The 26,770-nt window shown below is 43.5% G+C and overlaps 1 protein-coding gene across 2 annotated transcripts in view; it reads right to left on the bottom strand.

Annotated features, from left to right (window-relative positions):
- RFX3 (regulatory factor X3) overlaps positions 1–26,770 on the bottom strand; it is a 304,136-nt gene that overhangs the window by 153,453 nt on the left and 123,913 nt on the right. For both annotated transcript variants that reach the window (XM_056848647.1, XM_056848646.1), the window contains exon 2: positions 16,897–17,021. In XM_056848647.1, coding sequence (XP_056704625.1) covers positions 16,897–17,013 — 117 coding nt within the window. In that variant the 5' untranslated portion in view covers positions 17,014–17,021. The remainder of the gene's footprint in view (positions 1–16,896; positions 17,022–26,770) is intronic.

Raw genomic sequence — 26,770 nt, 5'->3', positions numbered from 1 at the left:
CGCTTGCTCAATTAGATAATAAATATTTAGTTTCACGCCCAGGGAGGAATAAGTTGCTTTTTAATTAGACATAGGATGTATGATGGGGAGGGGGAAACATATCAAGGAGTGTATGAAGTAGGCGTCTTGGAAAGAATGTGACCCCAGAGTAACCCAGCCAATGGGAGAAAAGGGGAAGGGAACTGGGCGTCGGGCATAGGGGAAGATAGATTATAAAAGGGTGCCTGCGAACACCTGGCTTTTGAGCTTGTCTGAAGGAGCAAAACTGAAGTGGCAGCTTGTATTCCTGACTTGCTCCCTTTATTGCAATAAAGTAAAATTGAAAAACCTTGATTTTCCGAGCGGACATTCACTTTAATGGTCACCTGTTTCTGACAGGATTGAATACCAAAAGAAAGAACTGTCACTAAGAGAAATATTAGGTTGTCTGGAAGATTATAAGAATGGTTATTAGGAAAAAAAATTAAGGACATCAAAAGAATGAAAGTGGGAAAATGGAAAGCAGAAGAAAAACCAAGCAAACCCTTGAGGGAGAACCACAGAAATGTATAAGAGAAGCCAGACAGAAGGAAAACAAAACAAAAATGCAATAAAAAGATGACCAGGGAATGGACATGATTTGGCCACACCAATCCATGCTCTGATCACAGCCAGGCTGGATTACTATAATATGCTCTATATGGGGCTTTGAAAACTGTTAAGAAATCGCAGTTGGTCCAAAATGTGGCAACCAAGCTACAATCGAGGGTGGGTTACAGGGTGCTGAAAAAGCTACACTGACGGCCTGTTTGTTTCCAGGCACCCAAAGTGCTGGTGCTTAAGTTCAAGGCCAGGATTCTTGAAGGATTACCTCTTCCCATACTGCCCAGCCCAACAGCTAAGATCTTCCTCACAAGTCTTGCTCACTGGACCCCCACATTCACAGGTGAGGTGGGCGGTGGCCAGAGACAGGGATTTTTCTCAGTGGTGACACCTCACCAGTGAAACCCCCCTTGGAGCTCACCTGGTATCTTTGCTACTCTTAGGTGCTGGGCTGAAACACTTTTTTTTTACACAGAGTTTTAATATAAGGGGTTGATCTTTTAACAACTTTTAATAAACAGCTTTTACACTGAGACCTGTTTAAGACTCATTTTAGCTACTCGTTTTATGCTCTGGATGGGATTTTAGTGGTGGGTTTTAATTAACAACTTTTAAAACATTTTATTTTTTATGGTGTTTTATTTTGTAAGTTGCCTTGGGCAGATTGCTTAGAGAGGCAGCACAGAAAATTTCCAAATAAATAAATGGAGAAATTAAATATATATATATATATATATATATATATATATATATATATATATATATATATATATATATATATATATATGTATGTAGTTAAATCTGCCCTCCACAATGAGTAAAGGCACAGAAGATTGAGATGTTGTTGCACATGATGTAACATAAAAATAATAAATATGTGGGTTTGGTATCTATGGTTTCATTCCTCATATGCTTCTATCTGGCCACTGTAGAGGCCTTTCTCTGCTGTGGTGCTCACTTCCTCAGCTGCTAGCACTTGCATGCGCACAAGATCAATGCTTTCAAAGAGCCCCTGCACACATGGAAGTGCTAACACAGAGGAAGCAAGTGCAGCAGAGGAAGATAGCTTTTGCAGTGGCTGGAGAGAAAAAAATGGGGGACAATGTCATCGAATCCATACCATGCAACAATGCAAAAAAGAAAAGAAAAAAATTATCCAAGATTAATAGGAGAGAAAAGACAAGGGGCATGAAAAGAAGAGAATTAGAGGAAACGTTGGAGATCCATGATCAGATCCTGTGTCTTTTAAAGCTTCTAGTAATAGGAGGCACATGAGCCCTTGAACCAGACTGAAGCAGTATGTTAACCTTTTTCCCCAAACCAACTTCCCAATGTAAACTCCACCCCCCCCCCACTGAGCTATTATTTGTCCCCGAGAGGGAAAAAAAGAAGAGGGAGGAAACATTAACACACTGTCCCACAATGTAGTCCCCAATTCAATAACTCCCATAATGGCTACCAATGGTAAATTTAAAACAAGAAATCAGATCTCCAACATTTCATCTAGTTTGGCCCTAGCTGAGTGCTATTTATCTTTTCTCTCCTATTAACCTTGCTGCTATCTATCACAAAGGGATGGGAGCTCTGACCACAACACTTCAACAACTTAAGTCATTACAACAGAATTTGAGACTGACAAGAAGATGAAAGAATAAAATTCTCACCACAAGAATCCTCAGGGAAAGGAGATTATTGAAAAGAAATACCAGAAGGAAGAGCAACAGAGATAAATGCAAAATGTTTTAAATGAAAAATATACCGATTTATTGAATACCAAATGACAGTTCAAAAAACAGCTATGAGAGAACAAGATGAAAAAAAAAAGGCAACATGGAATTTCAATGAGGCTTCTCCAAGGATTCAAAACTGGGCAGAAGAACTGGAATGAGGACAGCTGTCACCAAATAAGCAAAACAGCAAGCCAAAAAAACAAAAACAAATTGAATAGACAGCAAAGATTACTAACGAAGAGGAAGTGGAAGAGAAAGAGGAGGAGAGTTGGTTTTTAAACCCTCTTATCTCTACCTTAAGGAATCTCAAAGCAGCTTACAATCACCTTCCCTTCCCTACCCCTCACAACAGGCACCTTGTGAGGTAGATGATGTTGACAGAGTTCTGAGAGAACTTTGACTGGTTCAAGGTCAACCAGCAGGCTTCATGTGGAGGAGTGAGGAATCGAACCCGGTTCTCCAGATTAGAGTCTGTCACTCTTAACCACTACAGCACACTGGAACTCCAAACCAGAAAACTAAGGAACAGAAGCACAATTTCTGTCAGCCCTTCCCCCCAACCAAAGCAACTATATTCCCCATAGATGCCACACACTAGATACCACAAGGGGGAACAATTGGTCAGATACTGGGTATCTTAATACAAACTGGCATAAGAATAGTGCTGGAACAAACTAATGGTCTTTCTAGTCCAGCATCCTCTTTCATTCAGTGGCCAATCAGATGCCCAGCCTGTAAGTAAAGCATGGAGGCCAAAGCCTTTGCCTATCCCACCTCGCTCTCATTTTTAGATGGTTTCTCTGAAACATAGAAGACTCCATTTCACCATCATAACTAATAGCCACCAATGGACCTATCTTCCATGAATTTATCTAGCCCTTTCTTAAAGGGACCTATTCTGTTGATCATCACTACATTCTCTGGTAGTGACTTCCACAAGTTACTCTTTGAATGTAGTATTTCTTTTAATTTGTACAGTCAAAGTTTGTATTAGGTTTTTTTAGCAACTACATCACACTCTTGACTCATGCGTCTCTTACAATCAACTAACAATTCCATCCTAAGAATAGCACTATAAAGCACCTACAAGCTTTTTACATATACGCTAAGCTGGAGTTCCCAGTTCTAGAATTGTGCCTCTTATTTTTTTTACCTAAATATAAGACTTTAAATTTAGTTGCATTTTGTTGGACCAACTACTTAATAATCTGCCGTAGACTTTTACCAGTTACCAAATTCAAGCTGACTGGTCTGTTTCCCAGGTTCGCCTTTTTTAAAAATCAGAACATTTGTCCATCTCCAACCTTCTGGTACCTTACCCATCAGTAGTCATTTTGTTTTCAACTCCATTTTTAATATTCCTACCATACAATTTGCCTTTTTAATCACTGCCATGCATAACATACATTTGCATCTAGCTATCCATAACAAGCCCAAGATTTCTTTCCTAATAAGTCATTGCCAGTCCAGATCCTATCCATATATACCTAAAATTGGGATTTTTTGCCCCAATGACCCTTTTGCACTCAGTCACACTGAAATTCATTTGCCACATTGTCATCTACTCATCCAGTTTGGCAAGACTCTTTTACAGCTCTTCACAATCCACTCTGATGTTGTGTAGCCTGCTAGCAGGTTTGCAGAATAAACAATCAAAGCTATTGAAAGTTCCGTTGCAAAGGCAATTCCTGGATGATAAGTTGATAAAACTAGGAAGGATAATTTGCCCATCTTCTAACTATTATTGGTAAATATTGAGACATAAACTGGTGTACACAATCAGGACGGTGTTCTAACATTTCATGTTCAAATTCCAACATGACCCACACACCTGTTTCCAAAGGAGCTAAAACAGATGAAATACAACTATGGTGATTCCTTTAAGCATTTTACGATTCAATTTTGGGGAGTGTAATTATGACATATCTTGCCATTTGAAGTGTAATGGCTTCTGAACCTCTACGCTCATTTTCAGTGGTGTGTGCGTGTTGAGGGAGAGGGAGATTAAGAATGTAGTGTGATATTTGAAGCAAGGCTTCAAATATACCATGTTTTATTGGTTAGTCATGATTTTCACAGTTATTTGCAGAAGAATAGAATACCAAAACAAATTACATGCTTGCATATAATCAGCTGCCTCAAAAGAACAAATGGAACATTAATTTATACAACATGCTGATATAGGATGTTTGTCAACAAAAACAAAAGTGAATAAAAACATTTCATACAAAAATAGCAGTCATCTTTAATTACAAATATGAAGCTCTTAACAAGAAAAGATACTATATTCAAGCAAAAGTATTTCTGAAACTGTTGTGCCTGAGAAATCATACCCGCATCGTTCAGATGCACGCAAAAACTAACACGCAAAGCAAGCCGCTTCCCCCTTGCCCCCACTTCCTTTCTTGCACGAAGATCCTCGTCACATACAGCCCACTCTCCCCTTTCCGAATTGCAACAGTAGCACCAAGCATACACACACACACACTCATGCCGGCACCTCCCGATCAGATGCCCTTCTCCGGGGCTGGAGTTCTCCCTCCCTCCTTTCCTGTTCGCAAATGAATCTTTTCTGAAGGAAAGTACAGTCTGTAACTGGCCAGTGAAACTGACAGGATAGACGCGCTAGTTAATGTTAAGACAATGAAGAATGGACTTTCACGTTTGTAAAGTAACCTTTAACATTATACGTAGTTGCCTAAAGTCTATAAAGCTAACTGCTTGCCTCGGGAGGGGGGGTGCCAGTCTCCTGCATGTGTTTTACCGGGAGTCTGGGCATCCAGTTCTGTTCTTTGGCCAAATAAATGAGCTGTAATTCATCCAACATCCTCTCAATTGTCTTTCATTGGACTCTACAGTCAATTTTGGATCACAACAAAACTAAACTAAAGGAACCAAATTAGGATTTGTTCAGATTAAAATACACAATTTGAAAAAGTATTTGAAATTGCAGCACTTTTGTATAAAACACACTAAATACCAACCTTTTTTCTCACAGAACAAAAATAAGTAGATAATTTATTCACCTGAAAAGCTTGCACTAAATTTAATCTAAACAGTGCACACAATGTTATTCTTAGCATGTTTTTGAATCATGTAAACAACTGAGATTTTTAGATGCCCAATTTTATGGTTTGTCCAGACCTGAATAGCCCAGGCTAGCCCAATCTCATCAGATCTTGGAAAATAAGCAGGATTGGCCCTGGTTAGTATTTGGATGGGAAACTGCCAAGGAAGTCCAGGGTTGCTATGCAGAGGCACACAATGGCAAACCACCTCTGAACATTTCTTGCCTTGAAAGCCCTACAGCAGGGGTATCAAAGATACAGCCTGCAGGCCAGATGCGGCCCTTTAAGCCCTGTTATCCGGCCCACAAGCCAGCATCAACCCCATCCCCGCTCCAGGCTGCAGAGCCTCTGTCTTTCTGCCTCTGTTGCCCCTCAACGCAGCTCGGCGCTGCTTGCAAGCTCCCAAGCATGTTCAGGGGCGACAGAGGCAGAAAGACAGCCTGTCTTTCTGCTTCCGTCACCCTTCCATTGTGCCTCAATGAAGCTCGGTTCTGCTTGCAGGCCCCCAAGTACATGTGCACTTGCGAGCCTGCAAGCAGCACCAGACTGTGTTTAGCACCGAGCTGCGTTCACAGCAGAAGCGTCCTGGTTCCAGCCCTGTCTGATCCTGACAGAATACTGGAAGGGCACAAAGCAGCTCAATGCTACAACTGAACTTGACCTCCCCTCCCCAAACACCAGCACCCTGTCCAGTTTTCTGCACAAAAGTTGCAGCCTTGCTTCTTCTGTAGGCAACAGCTTTGGACTGGAGTTCTATCAGAGCAATGTGTATTGGCTCTCCCAAATGCCTCATTCAGATGGTCTGTAAAATTCAGCATTGATGGCCACCATGCTTAAGTCTCTTTTGTGTTTTATGTCTGCTTTCAACAAAGAGTCTCGAGGTGTCTGGTCACTTCCTTACCCTGGAATGGCAACCTGTTGCAGTGACATTGCAGAGTGCTTGCGGTATTGCTAGCCATTGTCTGCAGGCAGCTTCCTGTCTCAGCAAGCAGACAGGCTCACTGCAGTCGACAGGACTGGATTCAAGTGAACTTGCTGTAGGGGCAATTTTTAGGAGCATCCGCATAGTTGCACTTTTGCACGAGGCTGGGCAAAAGAAACTCAAAGTCTGATGCTTGAAAATCCAAATTGCAATTAAGAAAAGAAGAATACAGAACTGTGCTGTAAGGAAGTGTTCCTGTTCCATACATGTAGTGTTCTCTCAAATTGCTCAGATTTAAAAAGGGACCATCCTGATTTTCTGGTACTTGTCTCTTAGCTATCACTATATTTTGTCAATTTGGGATATAGCTACAGTATCACTATATTTAGTCAAATTGGGATACTTTTTAAAAATGTTGGTACTGAATGCACATTTCAGGGCATTTCTCCTGGTCGCTAGAAGTTTAATCTCTGGTCTTGTGTGCGCTGCCTGCTTTAAACATGATGATGCCAGAGGCAACAGCACTCTCCCATGAGACTTTCAACCTGCACAGTATCTTCTTTAACCTGAGCTGTTACCTGTGGGTGTTTATATGTGTGGCAAAGGGGAGGAACAAGTCCAAGTGTAGTGTACATTTGCACTATGACTAGATTATGTATATACAATGACTTTTCTGAAAGATGATGGGAGTATTTGTGGATCTATAATTGCCCACAGTGCTCATATTTATTTATTTATTTATTATTTTTATTTTATTTTTGTTCTGCTGTGGTCTCTGGTCAGGCTGTTTTTTAGGGTTCTATAACATTTCAAGCAAAACTTTGCAAAAGTCAGATTTTGATCTCTGTAGAGTGATGATTGCATTGGACTCAGTTTGGTGTAACTGCCATGTGTGTCTCTACCCATGGTGAGTAGCAAACTACAATACACACACATTACCAGCCCTTGTGCATTTTGGATACTTTTGTATGGCCAAAATAAACCAGATGCTAACACAACGTAGGACCGGCTTGATGATCCTGTTGTGCCACATGCTTTCTTTAAACAAGTGGCAAGATGGTAAATTTAGTAGAGGAGGACGACAACGTCTAGATAAGATGTACTTTCCATTTACCAACTGACCTGATATATTGAACAAAATTGGTTCAGCTGACCGAGACACACCTGAATAGCATACTCAAAACTGCTACAGCACAGACTTTGACTCCAGATTTTGATGCAGTAGTTCAGAGCAAGAGGTGTCACACATGAACACACATGAAGCTGCCTTATACAGAATCAGACCTTCAGTCCATCAAAGTCAGTACTGTCTACTCAGACTGGCAGCGGATCTCCAGGGCCTCAGGCAGGGGTCTTTCACATCACCTACTTGCCTAGTACCTGTAACTGGAGATGCCGGGGATTGAAACAGGGACCTTCTGCATGCCAAGCAGATGCCCTACCACTGAGCCACAGCCCCTTTCCAATTAAAATAATAAAAGGAAAATATTGTAAGAGTATTATTGTTGTAAGCTTGTTTGTATTTTAAGTAAAAAGTAATATCTTTAATTGACTTTGCTGTGTCTTCTATAAAGTTCATCTCTCCAGTACCTGGCACTATATTTTATGGTATGTATTTATTTATTTGACTGGGTACACATGGCCTGGCCTGACCAAGTGACATCAATGTCATATCCAGCCCTCCTAACAAATGACTGTGATACCCCTGCCCTACAGGGTCTCAATAGATAGGCTGTGCTTGATGGCCAACCCCCCAAAATTGTTTTAAATTCAATTTTGGATTAAATACCATAATCTTTTGATTCTGTGGTAGATCTTTAGAACACAATTTGTTGTAAACTTTTAGCTAAGTAAAAATAAACATTTATGGTATTCTAATTTTGGGTGACTACATCTAGGCTAGCCAGATCTCGTCAGATCTCAGAAGCTAAGCAGGGTCCGCCCTGGTTAGTATTTGGATGGGAGCCCACCAAGGAATACCAGGGTTGCTGTGAAGACGAAGGCACTGGCAAACCACCTCTGTTAGTCTCTTGCCATGAAAACCCAAAAAAGGGGTCGCCATAAGTCGGCTGCTACTTGACAGCACTTTACACACACACACACACACACACACACACACAACTATCTCTAGCCAGCATGGTGTAGTGGTTAAGCGCAGTGGTTAGGAGTGGTAGAGAACAGGGCTTGATTCCCCACTCCTCCACATGAGCGGCAGACTCTAATCTGGTGAATCGGGTTGGTTTCCTCACTCCTACACATGAAGCCAGCTGGGCAACCTTGGGCTAGTCACAGCTCTCTTAGAGCTATCTCAGCCCCACCTACCTCACAGGGTGTCTGGTGTGGAGAGGGGAAGGGAAGATTTTTGTAGTCAGGTTTGATTCTTCCTAAAGTGATAGAGAAAGTCAGCCTATAAAAACCAACTCTTCTTATAGAATCATAGAGTTGGAAGGGGCCTTACAGGCCATCTAATCTAATCCCCTGTTTAACACAGGATCAGCCTAGAGCATACCTGACAGGTGTTTGTCCAGCCTCTGCATAAAAACTGCCAGTGAGGGGCAGCTCACCACCTCCCTAGGTAGCTTCTTCCACTGTCAAACAACTCTTATTGTCAAAAAGGTTTTTCCTAACTTTCAGTCGGTACCTTTCTGCCCTCACTTTAAACCCATTATTATGAGTCCTATCCTCTGCTGCCACCAAAAACAGCTCCCTGCCCTCCTCTAAGTGACAGCCCTTCAAATACTTAAAGAGAGCAATCATGCCCCCCTCAACCTCCTCTTCTCCAGACTAAACATTCCAAGCTCCCTCAGCCTTTCCTCATAGGTCTCCAGGCCCCTGATTATCCTCATTGCTCTCCTCTGCACTCACTTGATTCTGTCCACATCCTTTTTGAAGTGAGGCCTCTAAAGCTGTACACAATATTCCAGGTACGGCCTGACCAATGCTGTATACAGTAGAATTATGACATCTTGAGATTTGGATGTTATGCCTCTGTTGATGCACCCCAAGATTGCATTAGCTTTTTTGTCACTGCATCACACTGGCTGATCATATTTTGTTCACATCTTGTTCATACACACTGCTACCCAGACATGTATCCCCCATCCAGTATGCATTTCCCCCATTTTTGTTACCCAGATGTAGAACTTGGCATTTATCCTCCTTGAATCCTTCTTCTTCTTCAAAACAGTAATTATTTCAGCCTGCAAACAGTTTGTGCTGCACACAGTAAAGTAATATAACTAAAAGAAGATACAAATCCCAGTGCTGCTTTCATACCAACACTGATTTAATAGTTAAGGAATCTTTAATTTTCTTTTCCAGACCTAGATTCACTATCTATTAAGCCAGGAGGATGACTAACACCCTCCCCCCCACACACTTTGTAATATAGGTCAGTTTTTCACTCGTCTATGCTATGTACAATGTCTCATTTTTCTTTCAGGATTAGAGTTATATAGCCATGTGTTATGGCCACAGCTGAGTGGTGAGATTGAGATTGAGAGAGGGGAGGGAGGGGTAAGGGCTGAAGTGCCGGAATGATTTCTATTTGTGTTCTATTTGTAGATAAAGTAGCAGTATGATAACAGAGCAATTTTTTAATAGTCAGTATATCTGGGGATTCCTTGAACTTGATATATTATGTTCAGTGGGTTAAATGTAGGTTGAAACTTTGTTTTTTCATGAAGAAGGAGTTTTATTTTGACGCATTCAGATAGGGCTTTTAACCTGGCTTTTAAACAATCTCCCTAAGAGTTTGAGCCTTTATTAGAATGGCCTTATGATTTTCCCCTCTCCAAAGAAAAGTCCTTATGATTCCTTCCTCAACATGAGGAATTTTGAGATAGGTCCTGATTTCATAACACCACCTTACTCTTTTTTTTTACCCAGCCTTTTCTGACAGTTTGACTGTCTACTTCCACTATCCATTCCCCCACATTCTCCTGATTGTCAGGTTCACAGCTGAGTGGGTTGCTAAGAGCCTCCCAGAGGCTGGATATGGCACTATAAAATTTGTTCCTGCATTTCAGAGCCAGCAACCAAGGAGTTTCTGTTATGTTCCATATGACTATAAGCTTATTTTCTCAGAATGAACTCCCACTGGATTTAATGGAGTTTACAGCCAAGTAACTGTAAACAGGAATGAAGTATTAAATATATGATGCTGTTTTATACTAAGACCTTGGTTTATCTAGCACAGCACTGTAAACTCTCACAGGCAGCAGACTGTTCCCCACCTTGCTATCAAAGATTCTTTTTTCCTGGCAATATCACCACCCGAATTTGGGGATTTTCTGCTCTCAGCTAATCTGTAGCCCCTGGAATAACTCTATGTGAAAAAAGCAGGCTCTTCTTGAAGAATTCTTGTAATAAATATAAGAACATAATAAGAGCCCTGCTGGATCACACCGCTGGAACATCTAGTCAAGCATCATGTCTCACACAGTGGCCAACCAGTTCCTCTGGAGGGGCAATAATAGGGTATACAGGCTAAGGCCTTCCTCTAGTGTTGCCTCCTGGCACTGGGATTCAGGGGTGCTCTGCCTCTGAATTTGGAGATTTCCTTTAATCACCATGTCTAGTAGATCTATCCTCCATGAATCTGTCTAATCTCTTTTTAAAGATGTCTATGCCTGTGGCCATCACTACATCCTCTGGCAGTGTATTCCATATTTAGTAAGTAAAACAGTGTTGTTTACCTGTAACTGTTATTCATCGAGTGGTCGTCTTTGCAGGCACACATGGGATCTGCATGTGCTAAGGCCAGCCACTGAGACTTTTAGAAAGCTTCAAATTAGCCTAGCAACAAGGATTGCCCCTCCTCCCCTCCGGCAACATTCCTTCCCGCCCTTTTGGATATGTGATGGAGGGGCGGGGAACATCCTTCCCTCGGTTCTCCTTCTGCCACTGCAGTACCAAGACCTATCAGGCAGTGAGTCAGCCCACAGCAGGGAAGGAGGGAGGGATGTGTGTCTGCAAAGAGGACCACTCGATGAACAACAGTTACAGGTAAGCAACACTGTTTTCATCTTCATGGCCTCTTAGCAGTCCCACATGGGAGATTAGAACGCTCACGTATTGTGGAGGTGGGTGTGGAAGCTGGTCACTGCAGAACTGAACTCAACACCGCCTTCTCCACAGCAGTGCCTGCTCCCGCATCAACATCCAAAAGATAATGCTTCACGAGCTTCGAAAGCGTGGACCACGTTGCAGCCCGGTAAACATGCTGCAGGTCCACATGGGAGGCAAAGGCAGCCAAAGAAGAATGAGCCCTGGTTGAGTGCGTGTGAATTGGTAGTGAACAGTGTTTCCTTGCCTCGGAATAAGCCCTCTTAATGGCTGAAATCACCCACCTGGACAATGTCTGCTTGGAGATACTCTTGCCCTTGTTGGGCCCGGCAAAACACACAAATAAAGACGTATCCTGTCTAAATTGTCGTGTGCGGTCTAGATAAAATAACAGGGCTCTCCTGACATCTAACATATGTAACGACCTATCAGTTTGAGATTGTGGGTCAGGATAAAATACAGGTGAAACAATATCTTGGGACGTGAAAACTGGACACGGTCTTGGGCAAATGATCCAGGCTAGGTCTCAGGACCACCTTGTCCCTGTGGAATTTGGTAAAAGAGGCATCGTGCCGCAACGCCCTCAGGTCCCCAACCCTATGGGCTAAAGTAATGGCCACCAGGAAGGCTGTCTTATAAGACAGGAGGTCCAGTGGGCAGGAAGCAATCGACTCAAAAGGCTTCCACATCAATTGAGCCAGAACCAGGGACAGACTCCATTGTGCCACTGGGGGCTTCTCTGGTGGGTACAGATTATTCAACTTTAAGGAATCTTTTGTACTGAGGGTGGGAGAATAAAGAACCCGAGTCGATACTCATGTGGAAAGCCAAGATGGCTGCCAGATGCACTTTGATGAGCAAGTTGGACAGCCCTTCATCCTTGAGGGTCAACAGGTAATCAAAAATCTTTGCTAATGAACATGAGTCCGGGGCGAACGCTTGGCACTCGCCCAAGTAGAGAAGCGAGTCCACTTGGCATTATATGACCATCTAGTGGACGGTTTTCTAAAAGAAAGCAGGACCTCGGCCACCCTATCAGACCACTGATCTACTGTAGGATGCGCCAGGCAATCAGGTGTAGGGAGGGCATGTCGTGATGGCAAACACTGCCCATCATCAGGAGGTCCTCCTTCGGGGGGAGGGGTAGGAAGTGGCCGCGCACCAACTTCCACAGTAGAGGGAACCAGGAACGCTTGGGCCATATGGTTCAATCAGGATGATGCAGGCCCGATCTTGGTGTATCTTTGCCATGGTTCTCCCCAGTAGGGGGAACGGTGGAAAAGCGTACCTGAGGCCATCTCCCCAGTGGACCTGAAAGGCGTCTCCTATGGAGCCTGGATCCCCTGCCGCCCTGGAACAAAAAAAATGGGGCATTTGTTTTTGCTGGAGGTAGCAAATAAATCTATGCTGGGGACACCCCATTGGGCAAAGACAGGGATGAGGTACATGTCCCGTATGGACCACTCATGTTGTGAGGTGGCATCCCGACTGAGGGCATCTGCACCCCCATTGGAAACCCCGGCGATGTGTATGGCAGAGAGGGGCACATCGTGGGCAACAGCCCATTCCCATGTGAGCATGGCCTCTCAGCAAAGGGCTATGGAACCAGTGCCTCCCTGTTTGGACAGGTAATACTTTTTGGCCGTGTTGTCGGTGGCCACCACGACGCTGGAACCGGTGAGAAGTTCTGAAAAAGAAGCGAGAGCGTATCTCACTGCCCTGAGCTCCAATACGTTAATATGCATCTTAGATCCTGAACTAGACCATCTCCCCGTTAGATAGTTCTTGGCAGTGCACCCCCCAGTCCCCAAGGGAGGCGTTCGTGAACAACTGAAAGTCATGAGATTGGACCCCAAACTGCATTCCTTTCAGAAGGTTATTGGGATCCGTCCACCAGCGGAGGGATCTGGTGATGGTGCGGGGAATAGACAGTATGTGCTATTGAGGGTCCTGATTAATTTCACAATTACGAATAAACCAATTTTGCAATGTTCTCATATTGAGTCTGGCTAATGGAACCACAGCTGTGGTGGAAGCCATAAGGCCTAAAAGCTTTTGTACCCTTACAGCCAGTTGGTACCTGCAGGACATGAACTGGGAGGCCAAACAAACAATCGAATTTGCTCTAGAATGGGGCAGGAAGGCCCTGCCCTTAATGGAGTTCAACACCGCACCAATAAAATCAATCGATCGAGAAGAAGTCAATCTGGATTTGGTGAGGTTAACCACAGGCCTAATCTCTGGAGGGAAACTTGTGCAGCCAATATCTGACAAGAGTCTCCAACCAGAAGCCAATCATCAAGGTAAGGCTAAATAGTGCAGCCCTGCAAGGTCAGGTGGAGGATACCCTTCACCCATGGGAACTCCACCAGACCCGAGTCCGAAGAGAATAGGACTCCCATGGTGGGGTCATCAGGGATCAGGTCCAAAGCGTTGACCTCGATCCCGAGCGCTTTGGCTAGGCGAGACAGCAATTCTGAGTTCGCCTTCGTATCTTTCATGGGGGAGATAGGCGAAGGATCCCACACCAGGTCATTGGGTGATGGGATCGAGGCATGCCCCGATTCTGAATACCTTTCCTCTGACTCCGAAGGGGAGTTCTGGATCGGGTCTGAGTGATGCTGTGACCTGTTGGGCACTGTGGGCTCTCGACGCTGATGAGATGGGACATAGCTGAGTCACCCTGAGCCCATGCCTGCATCTCATATTGGCAGAACCCCCGGGGGGGGGGGTACAGGCCTCAATGGGCACAAGCCCGATCAGCCTCGCAACCGCAGAAGTCCGAAAAATGTTGATCAGGGCACGCCCCAGCCGGGGCATCCAAGAGTTTGTCGGGATTGAACTGTCCCTGAGCGGCATTGATAGTGTCTTCTTCTGATGACGAAAACATCTTGGAGCTGCTGCCTGAAGGAGATGGTGTTCTGGGTTTTCGGTTGGACGAATCTCAACGCTCTCGCTCACGGGGTCAAGAAGGAGGGGAATCATGGCGCTCCCTTTGTTGAGGCGAACATTGTCGGAGTCGAGACTCCCGCTCTCCGGACGTGGAGGGCTGGACCATGCCTGGTGTCGAAGGAGGAGCTCCCTGTGCGGAACTGACGGCCCCGGGTTCCAACGGAAGGTGCAGCAGACTCAGGCAAACCACGGGAGCAAGCACCAACACAAGGTCAGCGTCGATCTGGCTTGCTGGAATCATCCCCTTCGGGGGCGATGGGCTTTGATCATGAACGATCGGGGTCGACGAACCTCTAGGAGACATTGCCCTTTTCAAGGTCGACGGAGCCACTGGCCCACAAGTTGCAGGCTTTGGGCTTGATTTTTGGAGTGTTTGGAGCCCGATGAAGCATGCTTTTTCTTCTTTTTGGAAGAGGCCTCTGGTAGATCTGATCCAGAGCGCTTCGAGCTGGAACCCGACCCCAGGACCTTGGTGGACTGGGGCAGAGGCATGGATGATGCTGGGGCTTTAGATCCCCCCCCCGGCATCCTGCCCCCCCCCCGGAACTTCATAGCCCTCTCCCAGAGCATGGCCTTAAGTTGTAACTGACAGTCCTTGTGGGCAATCAGAGTGAAAAGAGCACAGGAGGGGCAGGTCGATGGTATGCGGCCTTCACCCAAGCAAAGGAGGCAGTCCTCGTGCTCATCTGATTTTGCCATCTTGAAACCGCACGACTCGCACTTTTTAAACAGCACCATGGTCGTGCAGGGACCCCCAGTTCACCCCCAATTCCAGATCATTTATGAACAAATTAAATAGTACCGGCCCCCATATCAATTCCTGTGGGACCACATTGCTTACTTCCCTCCATTGAGAGAACTGTCCATTTATTCCTATTCTTTGCTTTCTGTCATTTAACCAATTTTTAATCCATAAGAGAACCTGTCCTCTTGACTGCTAAATTTACTCAAGAGTCTTTGGTGAGGTACCTTGTCAAAAGCCTTTTGAAAGTCCAAGTATATAATGTCTATCAGTTCACCATTGTTTACATGCTTGTTCACTTTCTCAAAGAACTCCAAAAGGTCGGTAAGGCAAGATTTCCTTTTGCAGAAGCCAGCAGGCTTTATTCCTCTTTGTGCCTAATAATTCTATTTTTAATTACATTTTCTACTAATTTGCCTGGGACAGAGGTTAGGCTAGCTGGCCTGTAATTTTCTGGTTCCTTTCTGGACCCCTTTTTAAAAATCGGGGTAACATTTGCTAGTCTCTTCTGGTACAGTGGCTGTATTTAGTGGTAGGTTACATATACAGGTTAGTACATCAATTGTCTCACATTTGAGTTCGCTAAGAACTCTCGTGTGTATGCCATCAGAACCTGGAGACTTATTGGTTTTTAATTTCCCCATTAGGTCTAAAACTTCATATCTTCACCTCAATTTGACTGAGTTCTTCAGACTCCCTTCATGAAAACAGTGGCTGTGGCTCTGGTACATGCCCCACACTTTCCACAGTGACCACAGATGCAAAGAAATTCAATAAGCTACTCAATCATCTCATCTTCCTTTAGCAATCCCTTAATTCCTTGGTCATCCAAACACCCAACTGCTTCTCTGGCTGGTTTCCTGCTCCAGATATATTTAAAGAAATGTTTATTGTTTGTCTTGATGCTTTTAGCAATCTGTTCCTCAAATTCTCTTTTTGCATGCCTCAGCTTCTCCAGGTCAGTAAACCTAGCCTCAAAGGAATGAACCTGCTCCCTGAGAGCCAAGAGCTCCATGCATCGAGCACACGCCCACAATTTCCACCCAATGGGTAGATAAATCATACATGTGGCACTCCCTGCAAAACAATGAATAGTCCCCCTCTCCTACTGTCTTTCTACCTTCTTAACTCGTTTAGGCATTTAAAGGTGTTTTAGGGAGGAATAGGGAGCTTACCTGAATTTGTGAGGCTTTCCATGGAAGGAAGGATACAGCAGCACACCACCCTCCTTGCTGATATGGAGCTTGTATGTCCTGTCTCAAGAAACTCGAACTACAGAAGTTCTCTCCTGCTCCTCCTTGACCTCCCTTGCTGGACTCACAAGCTCAACTGCCCTATTTGAAACCCTGTTCAAACTATGAACTCCTGTCAGTCTGTTATGGCCATAGAACTCATTATTCTTTGGGGGTGTGTGTCAGTTTTTTTACTTTAGAAATAAATTCTTTTGGACAAGAATTTAAACTGAACATTGCTATGGCCATTTAACAAAAAATGCAGTCTTGATAAAAAGCTAGCATATTATACAGCAGTTACATATTGTGGTACAAGCAAAACCATAGCTAAAGAAGTACTACAAAATTCTTTACATTTACTGAAATATTGGAAGTTGTAAAAATTATCAATTCCCTCACAAAAATTAAAAATTTAAAAGTCCAAAAGATCAAAAATTACAATTGTTTGTAAGGATGTTTTATATAGCTGCTTTAATCTGAGCAACATTAAAGAAACTGAACTCTTTGTGTCAGCCTTATTAAAGAGGGCTAGATTACAATAAGAGAAGGAGGGAGGGAGGTTTTTTAAAAATTATTTTATTCAAAACTAACAATGACCTACCTGTTGCTGTACTGGTAACTGCTGAACCACTTGTGTGGGCACGGCTGCTTGGCCAGCTACAGAAGTCTGTAAAGTCACTGTTGAACCTGTGTCCGACCCAGTCTCTGATGTCTGCATTGCGGCTTCTGTATAAATGTAAAATTTTAACATTTCTGGTCACTGGTACTAGTATTAACTTTTCAGAATTCTGCTGTTCAGGTTTTTCATATAACACAACATGTTGGCCATGTCACCCCTCTTTACTGTTCATTCTCTTTTAAAAAATAACGACAGCAAGCTATTACTTTCTCATTTAATGGTTTGGCCCCTCTGTATTTGCTCTCTCTCATCTATTGCTATATTCCACAATGTGTATATATTAATTTACTGTCATTGGGCTCAAAGCAGTTTACAATAGTATTAAATACAAATTCCACAAAAAACATTTACCTGAACTAAATGTGAGAGTATCAAATATCTAAAACCTACGAAGAGGTCTATGAAAGTGCTCTGCTTTGCAGGATCTCCTGAGAAAGAGCTAACATGAAGTAGTCTTCACCTCACATGGCAGCCCATTCTAAAGAAGTGGGGCCACTACAGAAAAAAAAAACCCTTGCACAGGCTGTAGCTGTTTTCACTTCCTTCACAGAAGGGACAGACAACAGACATTGCTGAGACGAACAAAGATCCTGACCAGGCCTGCAAAGAAAGGAGTGATCCACTGTATCAGAGATTGCAGATAGGTCCAGTAGGAGCAACAAAGAGGCACAACCTTTGTTTACATTCAGGCAGAAGTTGTCAACTAAAATCAATAGGGCTGTCTCTGACCGTTAGCCTGGCCTGAAGCTAAAATGTTTGTATTCTGCATATCTACATATTAGTGTTCTTTATTTCCCTTCCTTCTCCTTAATGTTCATTTTCTATTTAAATTGTACTACCCTTCTTTTGTATTATCACTGATTTTTTAAATAAATCCTCAATATCAAGGCCACTTCGCCATCAAGCACACTTGGAATCAGAAATCATGCTATTAGCATTGGATTTGGCTTAGTATAAATCCAGAGTTTTTAATCCTCTACAGAAATGCTATTGCAAGCATAAACTTGCTGAAAGAAAAAAAATCCAAACACAGCAGCAGTGCAATACCTTCTTTTAGGACCAAATGAAATTTCACAAAATGGACAGTTTTGTAGGTCCTAGAAAAAAGCATTACATAGCTACTCCTCCGCCCCCATGGACCAATACAGTTTCCTGAAATTACTGATAGAAACTCATCAGTTAATGCAAAAAGAGGTACAAATAAATGACATACTTCAGTTTCTTTTTCAAGTACATACAATAGATAATAAAAAATTATTTCAGCTCATTGATAGCAAAATTTTAGATGGCACTTGAAAAATAATTTTAGAAATTGTATCATCTTTCTAAAAAGTACAAAGTGTACTGCCACACAACAACAAACAACTTAGCTATGACTGGTGATACCAGATGATAAACAGAAAGCCTATGGAATTCTGTCCTTTGTCCAAATTTCTGACTCCATCAGGTTGAAACAGTACCAGTTGTTACTACATGTGATTTGGTGAGGATATGAAACTACATCAAGACCACAGTAGAGAACTTTTTGATAATCTTACAATAAGTCTGTGACCATATACAAACTTATTATAATTCTTAAAGCTATATGTTCTGGGTGATCAACACCATCTTAAAGATGACACATTCCATATGCAGGCTTACAGTATACCCAAATTGAACCATATTAGAAAGGAATGGGAACAGAACAGAACACAAAAGGAAGTTAGGAAAGGCAGGGTGAAACGTTTGCTTAAATATAACAGCAGACAGCTGGGCAACTAGGACAACATTACAGAGATTAAGGAAGAGGCCCACACTGAAGACAGAAGATGATGTTATCTCAAAGATATTTTATTATGTAATGAATAATGCCAATGCCGGCCATCTCGGTTTCATAGAAACCCGTTTAATGGAAATCCAGTAAAACTAAGCAGTTTCAAAATAGTTAACCTAATTTGACATGACTGCTAGTAGATATCATGTATGCAAAATTTTACTCATGTACCGTATTATGCACTTTATTAAATATTTTTCTTAATCAAATATTCAACTACTTTTCACTATCGGGGAAAAGAAGACTGAATATTTATGTAGTACATAAATTACCATGGCATCACAATTTTTTGTTTGCTAAACTGAAATCAAACTTCCCAAATCAGATGACTATTTAAGCATATTAGAATTCAAATTGCAGAAAACCCACATCATTGCCCATTACAACTGAAATTGTCATTAACTATGAATTGTGCTATGATCTCTGGGAAACGGCATTACAGGCTAAAATAATTTCAAGTTAAATATTGTTGTACCACAGCAATCCTGAAAGCATACTTTATTTTGCTTTGCTTTGTTTTTATTTACGTCATTTACAGTCTGCCTTTCTCACTTGAACTCAAGGCAGATTACACAGAGTGAGTCAATACAATCGACGAAATGGGGTATTCAATAAACAGTACAATAGGATTAGAGTTGTAAAACCAACCAGAAATGTAAAAACAGAAGCAAAGCATAAGTCTTAACATGACACATTAAATGATACAAAAAGTACATAGAAGGATCCTAGCTTCAGTAAGCTAGACACAGTACTATAGACCACAGTCTCTAATAATTTATCTAAGTAACTTTAAGAATCATTTAGTACAGTGCAACTCTATTGCCTGCGTAGAAAAGCATTCTTGAATAATTCAGTTTTGTACAGTTTGCAGAAAGCTAGGGGAGTGGGAGCCTTCCTGGCCTCCTCAGGCAGGCCATTCAATATGGCGGAGCCACAACAGAGAAGGCAAGTGTACGGGCAGTTGTTGACTTTGCCCATTTGCAGGTTGGCACCTGCAGAAGACCTTGCTCAAATAAGCAAAGCTGTCATGGTGGTGCATAGGGGGAGAGGTGGCCTTGCGAATAGGAGGGTCCAAGGCCATGAAGGGCTGTGAATGTGGTAGCCAATAGCTTAAACTGAGACTGGTAACTGATGGGCAGCCAGTGGAGTGATTAAACAATGGGAGTAATATGCATGCTCCATCTAGCTCCCAATAATAGCCAAGCTGCAGCATTCTGCGCCAACTGGAGTTTCTGAATTAATTTTGGGGGAAGACCAAGGTACAGTGCACTATAATAGTCTAGTCTGGATGTCACTGTGGCATGGATCCAGGTGACCAGATCAGCTGTATCAAGGTAAGGGGCCATCATACAGGCAGGACCAAAGTGTTTCCAACAGACTAAGTTGGGAGAAAGCCTTTTTTGGAGGTGCATTAACTTACTTCTCCAGCAATAACATTGGGTCCAGTATAACCCCAAAGCTCATAACTGAGTCAGCTGAACTTCATCAAAAGTGGGGAGCACAATGTCCTTCAATATCTCTGCCTTCCAAACCAACATTACCTCTGTCTTTTCAGGTTTTCGTTTGTTTGTTTGCTCTTCGCCAATTTATCACAGCAACAAGGCAATGGTTACGACCTCCACCCCATCACTGGGAGACTTGGATAAGTACATATAGATCTGGGCATCATCTGCATATTGATGATAATCAACCTGTCAGCTCTGGGCTCACCAGACAAATCCCACAAACAAACTTCCAGGCTGAATAAAGCTGGTTTATTAAGAAAATCCAGTGAGTTACAGAAACCGACTTGAAACTTGGCAAGGACACTAATGGGGGGGGGGGGGAATTCTAAAGGCATGAGAGATATAACAAGAAAGTGAAACTTCAGGGTAACCACAGGTTGCTAGGGCAACCCACAAGGAAAGATAGCACTCATTCCCATGATCAAAGACTAAACAGAATCAGTACTGAACAACAGCTAGGCCTTGAAACACCACCTGGTCTTACCACTGGGTGTCTTTCCCAGGCCGGTGCCTGACATTCTGCCCCTCCTAAGGCCTCCCTTCTCCCATGTCAGTCGGGAAGGGCTTGTCCAGATATGACGCATGGAACTGGCGGGTAAGCCGGGGCGCTGAAACATGATGTTGAGCTACCCATTCATCATAGGCAGGACCAAAGGGTTTCCAACGGACTAAGTATTGAAGCATTCCCTGGTGTATACAGGAATCGAGGATTTTGGAAACCTTGAAGTGCTCCTCCCCTCCCACCATCCTAGGAATCTCCAGAGGGTTTTCTGGATGCCACTTGAGCGAGGGCACATGTTGGTTTAAAAGACTTACATGAAAAACCGGATGGATCCTCCTCAAAGATTTGGGGAGGCGAAGTTCCACCGTTACTTTATTAATGATTCAAGAGATGGGAAAAGGCCCCAAGTACTTTTCACTGAGTTTTTTTGCAAGGGTGGAGGGACCGCAGGTTTTTGGTGGAGAGAAAAACCAGATCCCACACTGTTAAAGTGTGCTTGACCTGCGGTCCCTCCACCCTTGCTGCCGCTTCCTTTTCCCAAATGGGCCAGTTTAGCTGGGATTGGGAGAACTTCCGTGAAAAATAGGCACACGGGTGCAACTGGCCGTCTTTCCCCAGCTGCAGTAGGGCCCCTCCCATGGCTACTTAAGAAGCATCTACCTGGACAATAAATGGCTGCCCACAGTCTGGATGCTTTAGCACGGGCTCCGTAGTAAAAAACCATTTTAGATTCTCAAAGGCTTTTTGACACTCTGGTGTCCATTCTACCCGAGCGGATGGCTGAGTAGCTGCACTTCCCTTCCCCTTGGTCTTTAAAAGGTCGGTGATAGGCAACGCAATTTGTGCAAAACTGTGGAGAAATCCCCTGTAAAAATTAGCGAACCCAAGGAATTGCTGCACTTGCTTACGGGTTAGGGGTGGTTCCCAGTTCACCACTGCTTGCACCTTTTCAGGATCCACAGTTAGTCCCTGGTGTGAGATTACGTAACCCAGGTAAGTCAGATGGTCTCTGTGGAACTCGCACTTGGACACTTTAGCATAGAGTTGATTTTCTCTGAGGCGTCGTAGCATTTCTTTGACCAAAACAACATGCTCTGTATAAGTTCTGGAGTAAATAAGAATGTCATCTAAGTTGACCACCACTCCTTTGAACAAGAGGTCATGAAGGATTTCATTAATTAATTGCATGAAGACACTAGGAGCTCCTTTTAATCCAAAAGGCATCACTAGGTACTCAAACATCCCAAAACAGCTGGAAAAGGCAGTCAAAGGCTCATCCCCCTCCCGAATCCTTACACAATAATACGCTTCAACCAAATCTAGTTTGGTGAAAATGTGCCCCCTTTGTAGCTGGCTCAATAAATCCGAGATCAGGGGGATGGGGTAGGCATTAGTTTGGGTGACCGCATTGAGTTTGCGAAAGTCTATGCACAAGCGTAGATCACCCTTCTTCCGCACAAAAAAGGCAGGGGCGCAACAAGGCGCCGTGGAGGGCCGGATGAATCCCCGAGCCAGGTTTTTGTCTAAAAAGTCCCTGAGTACAGACTTCTCTTTGGGGCTCATTGGGTAGATTTTACTCTTGGGCAACTTGCCCTCCCCCACCACTTCAATAGCACCCCTGCGATGGGGATGTGTGTAGAACATCACACTCCTTTACATCAAATACATCAGCAAAGTCCAAGTATTCGGGAGGCAAAATGGGGAGCTGGATGTATTGCTGGGCTCCGCCGCCATAGCAGGTATCCTAACTGCTACCTCTCTCCGATGGCGGTCACACTGCGGCTGGGCAAGCTCAATCGTTTTGGCTGCCCAGTCAATAGTGGGACTGTGCCCGCATAGCCAATTTGCCCCCAGCACCACTGCGTAACAAATGCTTGGTGCTATAGTGAAGTGTAATTGTTCCCAGTGATGGCCCACTCCCATGACTACTCTGCCAGTGCGTCGATCAACTCCCCCCCCCCATAAAGTCACTGCCATCCATCTGGGCGAACTGGAGGGGTTGGGGTAGTGGCACCGCCTTTACTTTTAAGGCTTTGAAGGTGTCTTCATTAATCAAGGTACGAGCACAACCAGAGTCTACTAAGGCTTTTACAAAAATTTGGGGACCCCCCTTGTAATGCTGCAAGATCACATACAGGAACATAGTTTTCCCCACATCGCTCACCATTAATGGAGCTTCAGGTTAATTACATGCATTACACGCATTCACGCAGGTGGCGAGGCCAGTCCCGGCGGTGGCCGAGCGCCATGTGACCACACCTACCCCCTCCGCCAGCATCCTCTTCGTGGCGCCAGCAACAGCGTGGAGAGGCCACGCCAGCGCAGGGGGGGACATTCCGGGGGCATTCTGGGGAAGGAGCCCCGGTTAGGCGGCTCCCTATCCCCTTTCGGCCACTTCTGCCGGCACCGGGAATGGCGGTGCTGTGCCTGCTTTTTAGCAGGCGCAGCCTCGCTGTTCCCTATAGGGCAAAAGGCCCCAGTTAAACAAAAAAAAAGCCGCGAAACACTTTTTTTTTGTTTTTTTGTTTAATGGCGTACGGGAATCAGCTTAGGAAGAGGCACCGCTGCACCTCTTCCCCACTGTCCCCGTACACCTCAGCTCAGGAATGGGCTGTAAGTATTTGTTGATATAGTCCTTACATGATTTTAACGTCCAGGATGGACAAGGATCCAGAGTACAAGTAGTGGCCTTCACCGATCCCAGAATCTTGTTGGCATCCATCTTGGAAACTGGGTCAGAATGATCCATAAACAGGCCTGGTTGTGCATTAGGCCTTTCTTCTGGTTTGCCTTACATGTATTCTCAAAATTTTATCAGCAAAAAACCTTGAACCATTGGGATGGTTGTGACTTTTTTTTTTTTTTTTTGCCGTCAAGTCACGTCTGACTTATAGCGAACCCTGAGGGGGTTTTCAAGGCAAGAGACGTTCAGCAATAGTTTGCCATTGCCTGCCTCCACATCATAACCCTGATATTCCTTGGAGATCTCCCATCCAAATACTTGCCAGGGTCAACTCTTATCTTCTGAAATCTGACAAGATTAGGCTATCCTGGGCTATCCTGGTCAGAGCGGTTGTGAACTAGCTGATTCTATAGGAGCAGAGTAGTAACATTTCTTTGTCACCATCAATACTGCTATAGAGGTATTCCAATGAGCTCTATAGTAAAATCTATCAGATTCAATACGCGCTCACCGCCAGTGTAATTCTAGAGTTTTCTTGGCCCTCTTCAGGTCACGCATGTTGGGCCCATCAAAATTTGATGGAGGCCCAAGTCAATCAAAGAGACTATAAAGTATACTTTTGAGTTATATTAAAAAACAGAAAATTACTAAAAGTACTGCACGCTATAGCAATTACATACTATTACCAAATAAGCTTTCCCTTCCACATTTCCTAATATTGATTTCACCAACTCACCCCACTGGCAGAACATGGAATTCATATAAATATTAAGGGAAACAGTACCGATGGTTCACATATACACTGATGGGATCTGTGCCGGCAGCAACAGACCAAGAAAGGGATCTTGGGGTGGTAGTGGATAGCTCAATGAAGATGTCAACCCAGTGTGTGGCTGCTGTAAAAAAGGCAAATTCCATGCTGGCCATAATTAGACAAGGAATAGAGAATAAAACTGCTGATATCATACTGCCCTTGTACAAATCCATGGTGAGACCACACTTGGAATACTGTGTACAGTTCTGGCCACCACACCTAAAAAAGGATATTACAGAGCTTGAGAAGGTGCAGAAAAGAGCAACCAAAATGATTAGGGGACTGGAGCAACTGTCCTATGGGGAGCGGTTAAGATGCTTAGGGCTGTTTAGCTTGGAAAGAAGGAGGCTAAGGGGAGACATAGAGGTCTATAAAATTATGCATGGTTTGGAGAGTGGACAGGGAGAAGTTTTTCTTCCTCTCCCATAATACTAGAACGAGGGGTCATCTGCTGAAGCTGGAGGGTGAGAGTTTCAAAATAGATAAAAGGAAGTATTTTGTCACACAAAGCATAGTTAAATTGTGGAACTCCCTGCCCCAGGATGTGGTGATGGCTGCCAGCTTGGAGGGCTTTAAGAAGGGAGTGGACATATTCATGGAGGAAAGGGGTATTCATGGCTATTAGAATGGATACTAGTTATGCTGCATACCTATTCTCTCTAGTATCAGAGGAGCATGCCTATTATATTGGGTGTGGTGGAACACAGGCAGGATGGTGCTGCTGCAGTCGTCTTGTTTGTGGCTTCCTAGAGGCACCTGGGTGGCCACTGTGTGAACAGACTGCTGGACTTGATGGGCCTTGGTCTGATCCAGCAGGGCCTTTCTTATGTTCTTATGTACTGTTTTCTACTGAATGGAAATTAAAGACAAGGCTGAGAGGTTCTCTGAACTAATCTTAATATTGCTAAAGTACACTCTATGCTCAAAACCACAATTTACTGCGACTAAGTTAAAATTATCAGTGCCACATATACACAAGAATTTTACATTAAAATACGAATCCAAATGTGGTTCTTGTATAAAACAAACATGTTTCCTTCTAATGCCGCTTGACAACTATATATGACTATCGCAGTTTATAGGGATTCAGTTTTAAACTCCACTATAAACATGCACTATGCAGAATAAAATGACCCAATATTTAAGACATTTGTAACTGTGGAGTGTATGATGGCTGGCTTTTCATAAGGGTCACACCTTGGCATGGTTTCCGCTGGATCTGCTGCTCTCTAACTGCACAGTATTTGCAGTCGAATTCTCAAAACACTATGCACAGGGACTTTTTGGTCCAAATAAATTCCAGGAGAACCTTGTGATCAATTATGCATCCCCTGCAAAAATGTGGAGCTTCTGAACCACGTGTGAGTCCCCCCCACCTGAAAACTTTGCTTTTGTAATTGGTTGTGATATTTTTTTAATATGTCACCAGCCCACCACCTCCCACACAGCAGGATTCTTTCATTTGATCTGAATCGAGTGACCATTTTACAGCCAAAGCAGAGAGGTGCCTGGATACCCCACCCTTCTAACCAATTTGTTTCTGCCCAAGTCAATGCAGAGATCATAAGACCATAAAAACACTTACACTATCATTTGTGACATTCATTGTTCCTTCTGTAGTCTTGTATTCGCAAAAAAAAAAAAGGCTTTAGGGCAGTGGTTCCCAACCGTTTTTTGACCAGGGACCACTAGGACTTTTTTGTTCGGTGCAGGGACCCCAAGGTTCAAAATAAAAATTCCGAAAATTTGAAAATAAACTTTAATCATAACTGTTAGTTAAACATTAAACTTAGAATAATATTTTAATCTATTTTTTTATAATAGAGAACTTTTAATTGAAAATATTAATTTATTATGGGTTTATAACTTTGTTTCGCAGACCTTAATTTAGTTCTCGCGGACCCCTGGGGGTCCGTGGACCCCCGGTTGGGAACCAGTGCTTTAGGGCCTGTAAGAGGACGCATATAAGAGGAAGGCAGCAAATCAGCCCAATTCTGTTCCATCCTACCGAGAACTAAAATGGACCCACACTCACTGTGAAACTAACCAAATAAGTAGCCACATAGGTCATTTGTGGTTATTTCAGCGTTCTCTGGTCGATCTGAAACTGACCCACAGAAATGTGGGAGAGAGAAGCAAGAATGTGCATGGGGAGAAAAACCCAAAATGACAAGTATGCACAGGACCAGCTTTCGATTTGGGATCGAGGCAGACTTTAAACTTAGGGTAAAACAGCATCATGAAAAGAAGAAGAAGAGTTGGTTTTTATATGCTGATTTTCTCTACCTTTTAAGGAGAATCACATTGGCTTACAATCTTCTTCCTTCCTCTCTGCATACTTGTGAGAAGAAGAGTTTGTTTTTATATGCCAACTTTCTCTGCCACTTAAGGGAGAATCAAATTACAAGCACCTTCATTTCCCCTCCCCACAACAGACACCCTGTGAGGTAGGTGGGGCTGAGAGAGTGTGACTAGCCCA

The sequence above is a fragment of the Euleptes europaea genome, chromosome 4 (assembly GCF_029931775.1).
Source record: "Euleptes europaea isolate rEulEur1 chromosome 4, rEulEur1.hap1, whole genome shotgun sequence".
Taxonomy (NCBI): Eukaryota; Metazoa; Chordata; class Lepidosauria; order Squamata; family Sphaerodactylidae; genus Euleptes; species Euleptes europaea.
This window is presented reverse-complemented; position numbering and strand designations above follow the sequence as displayed.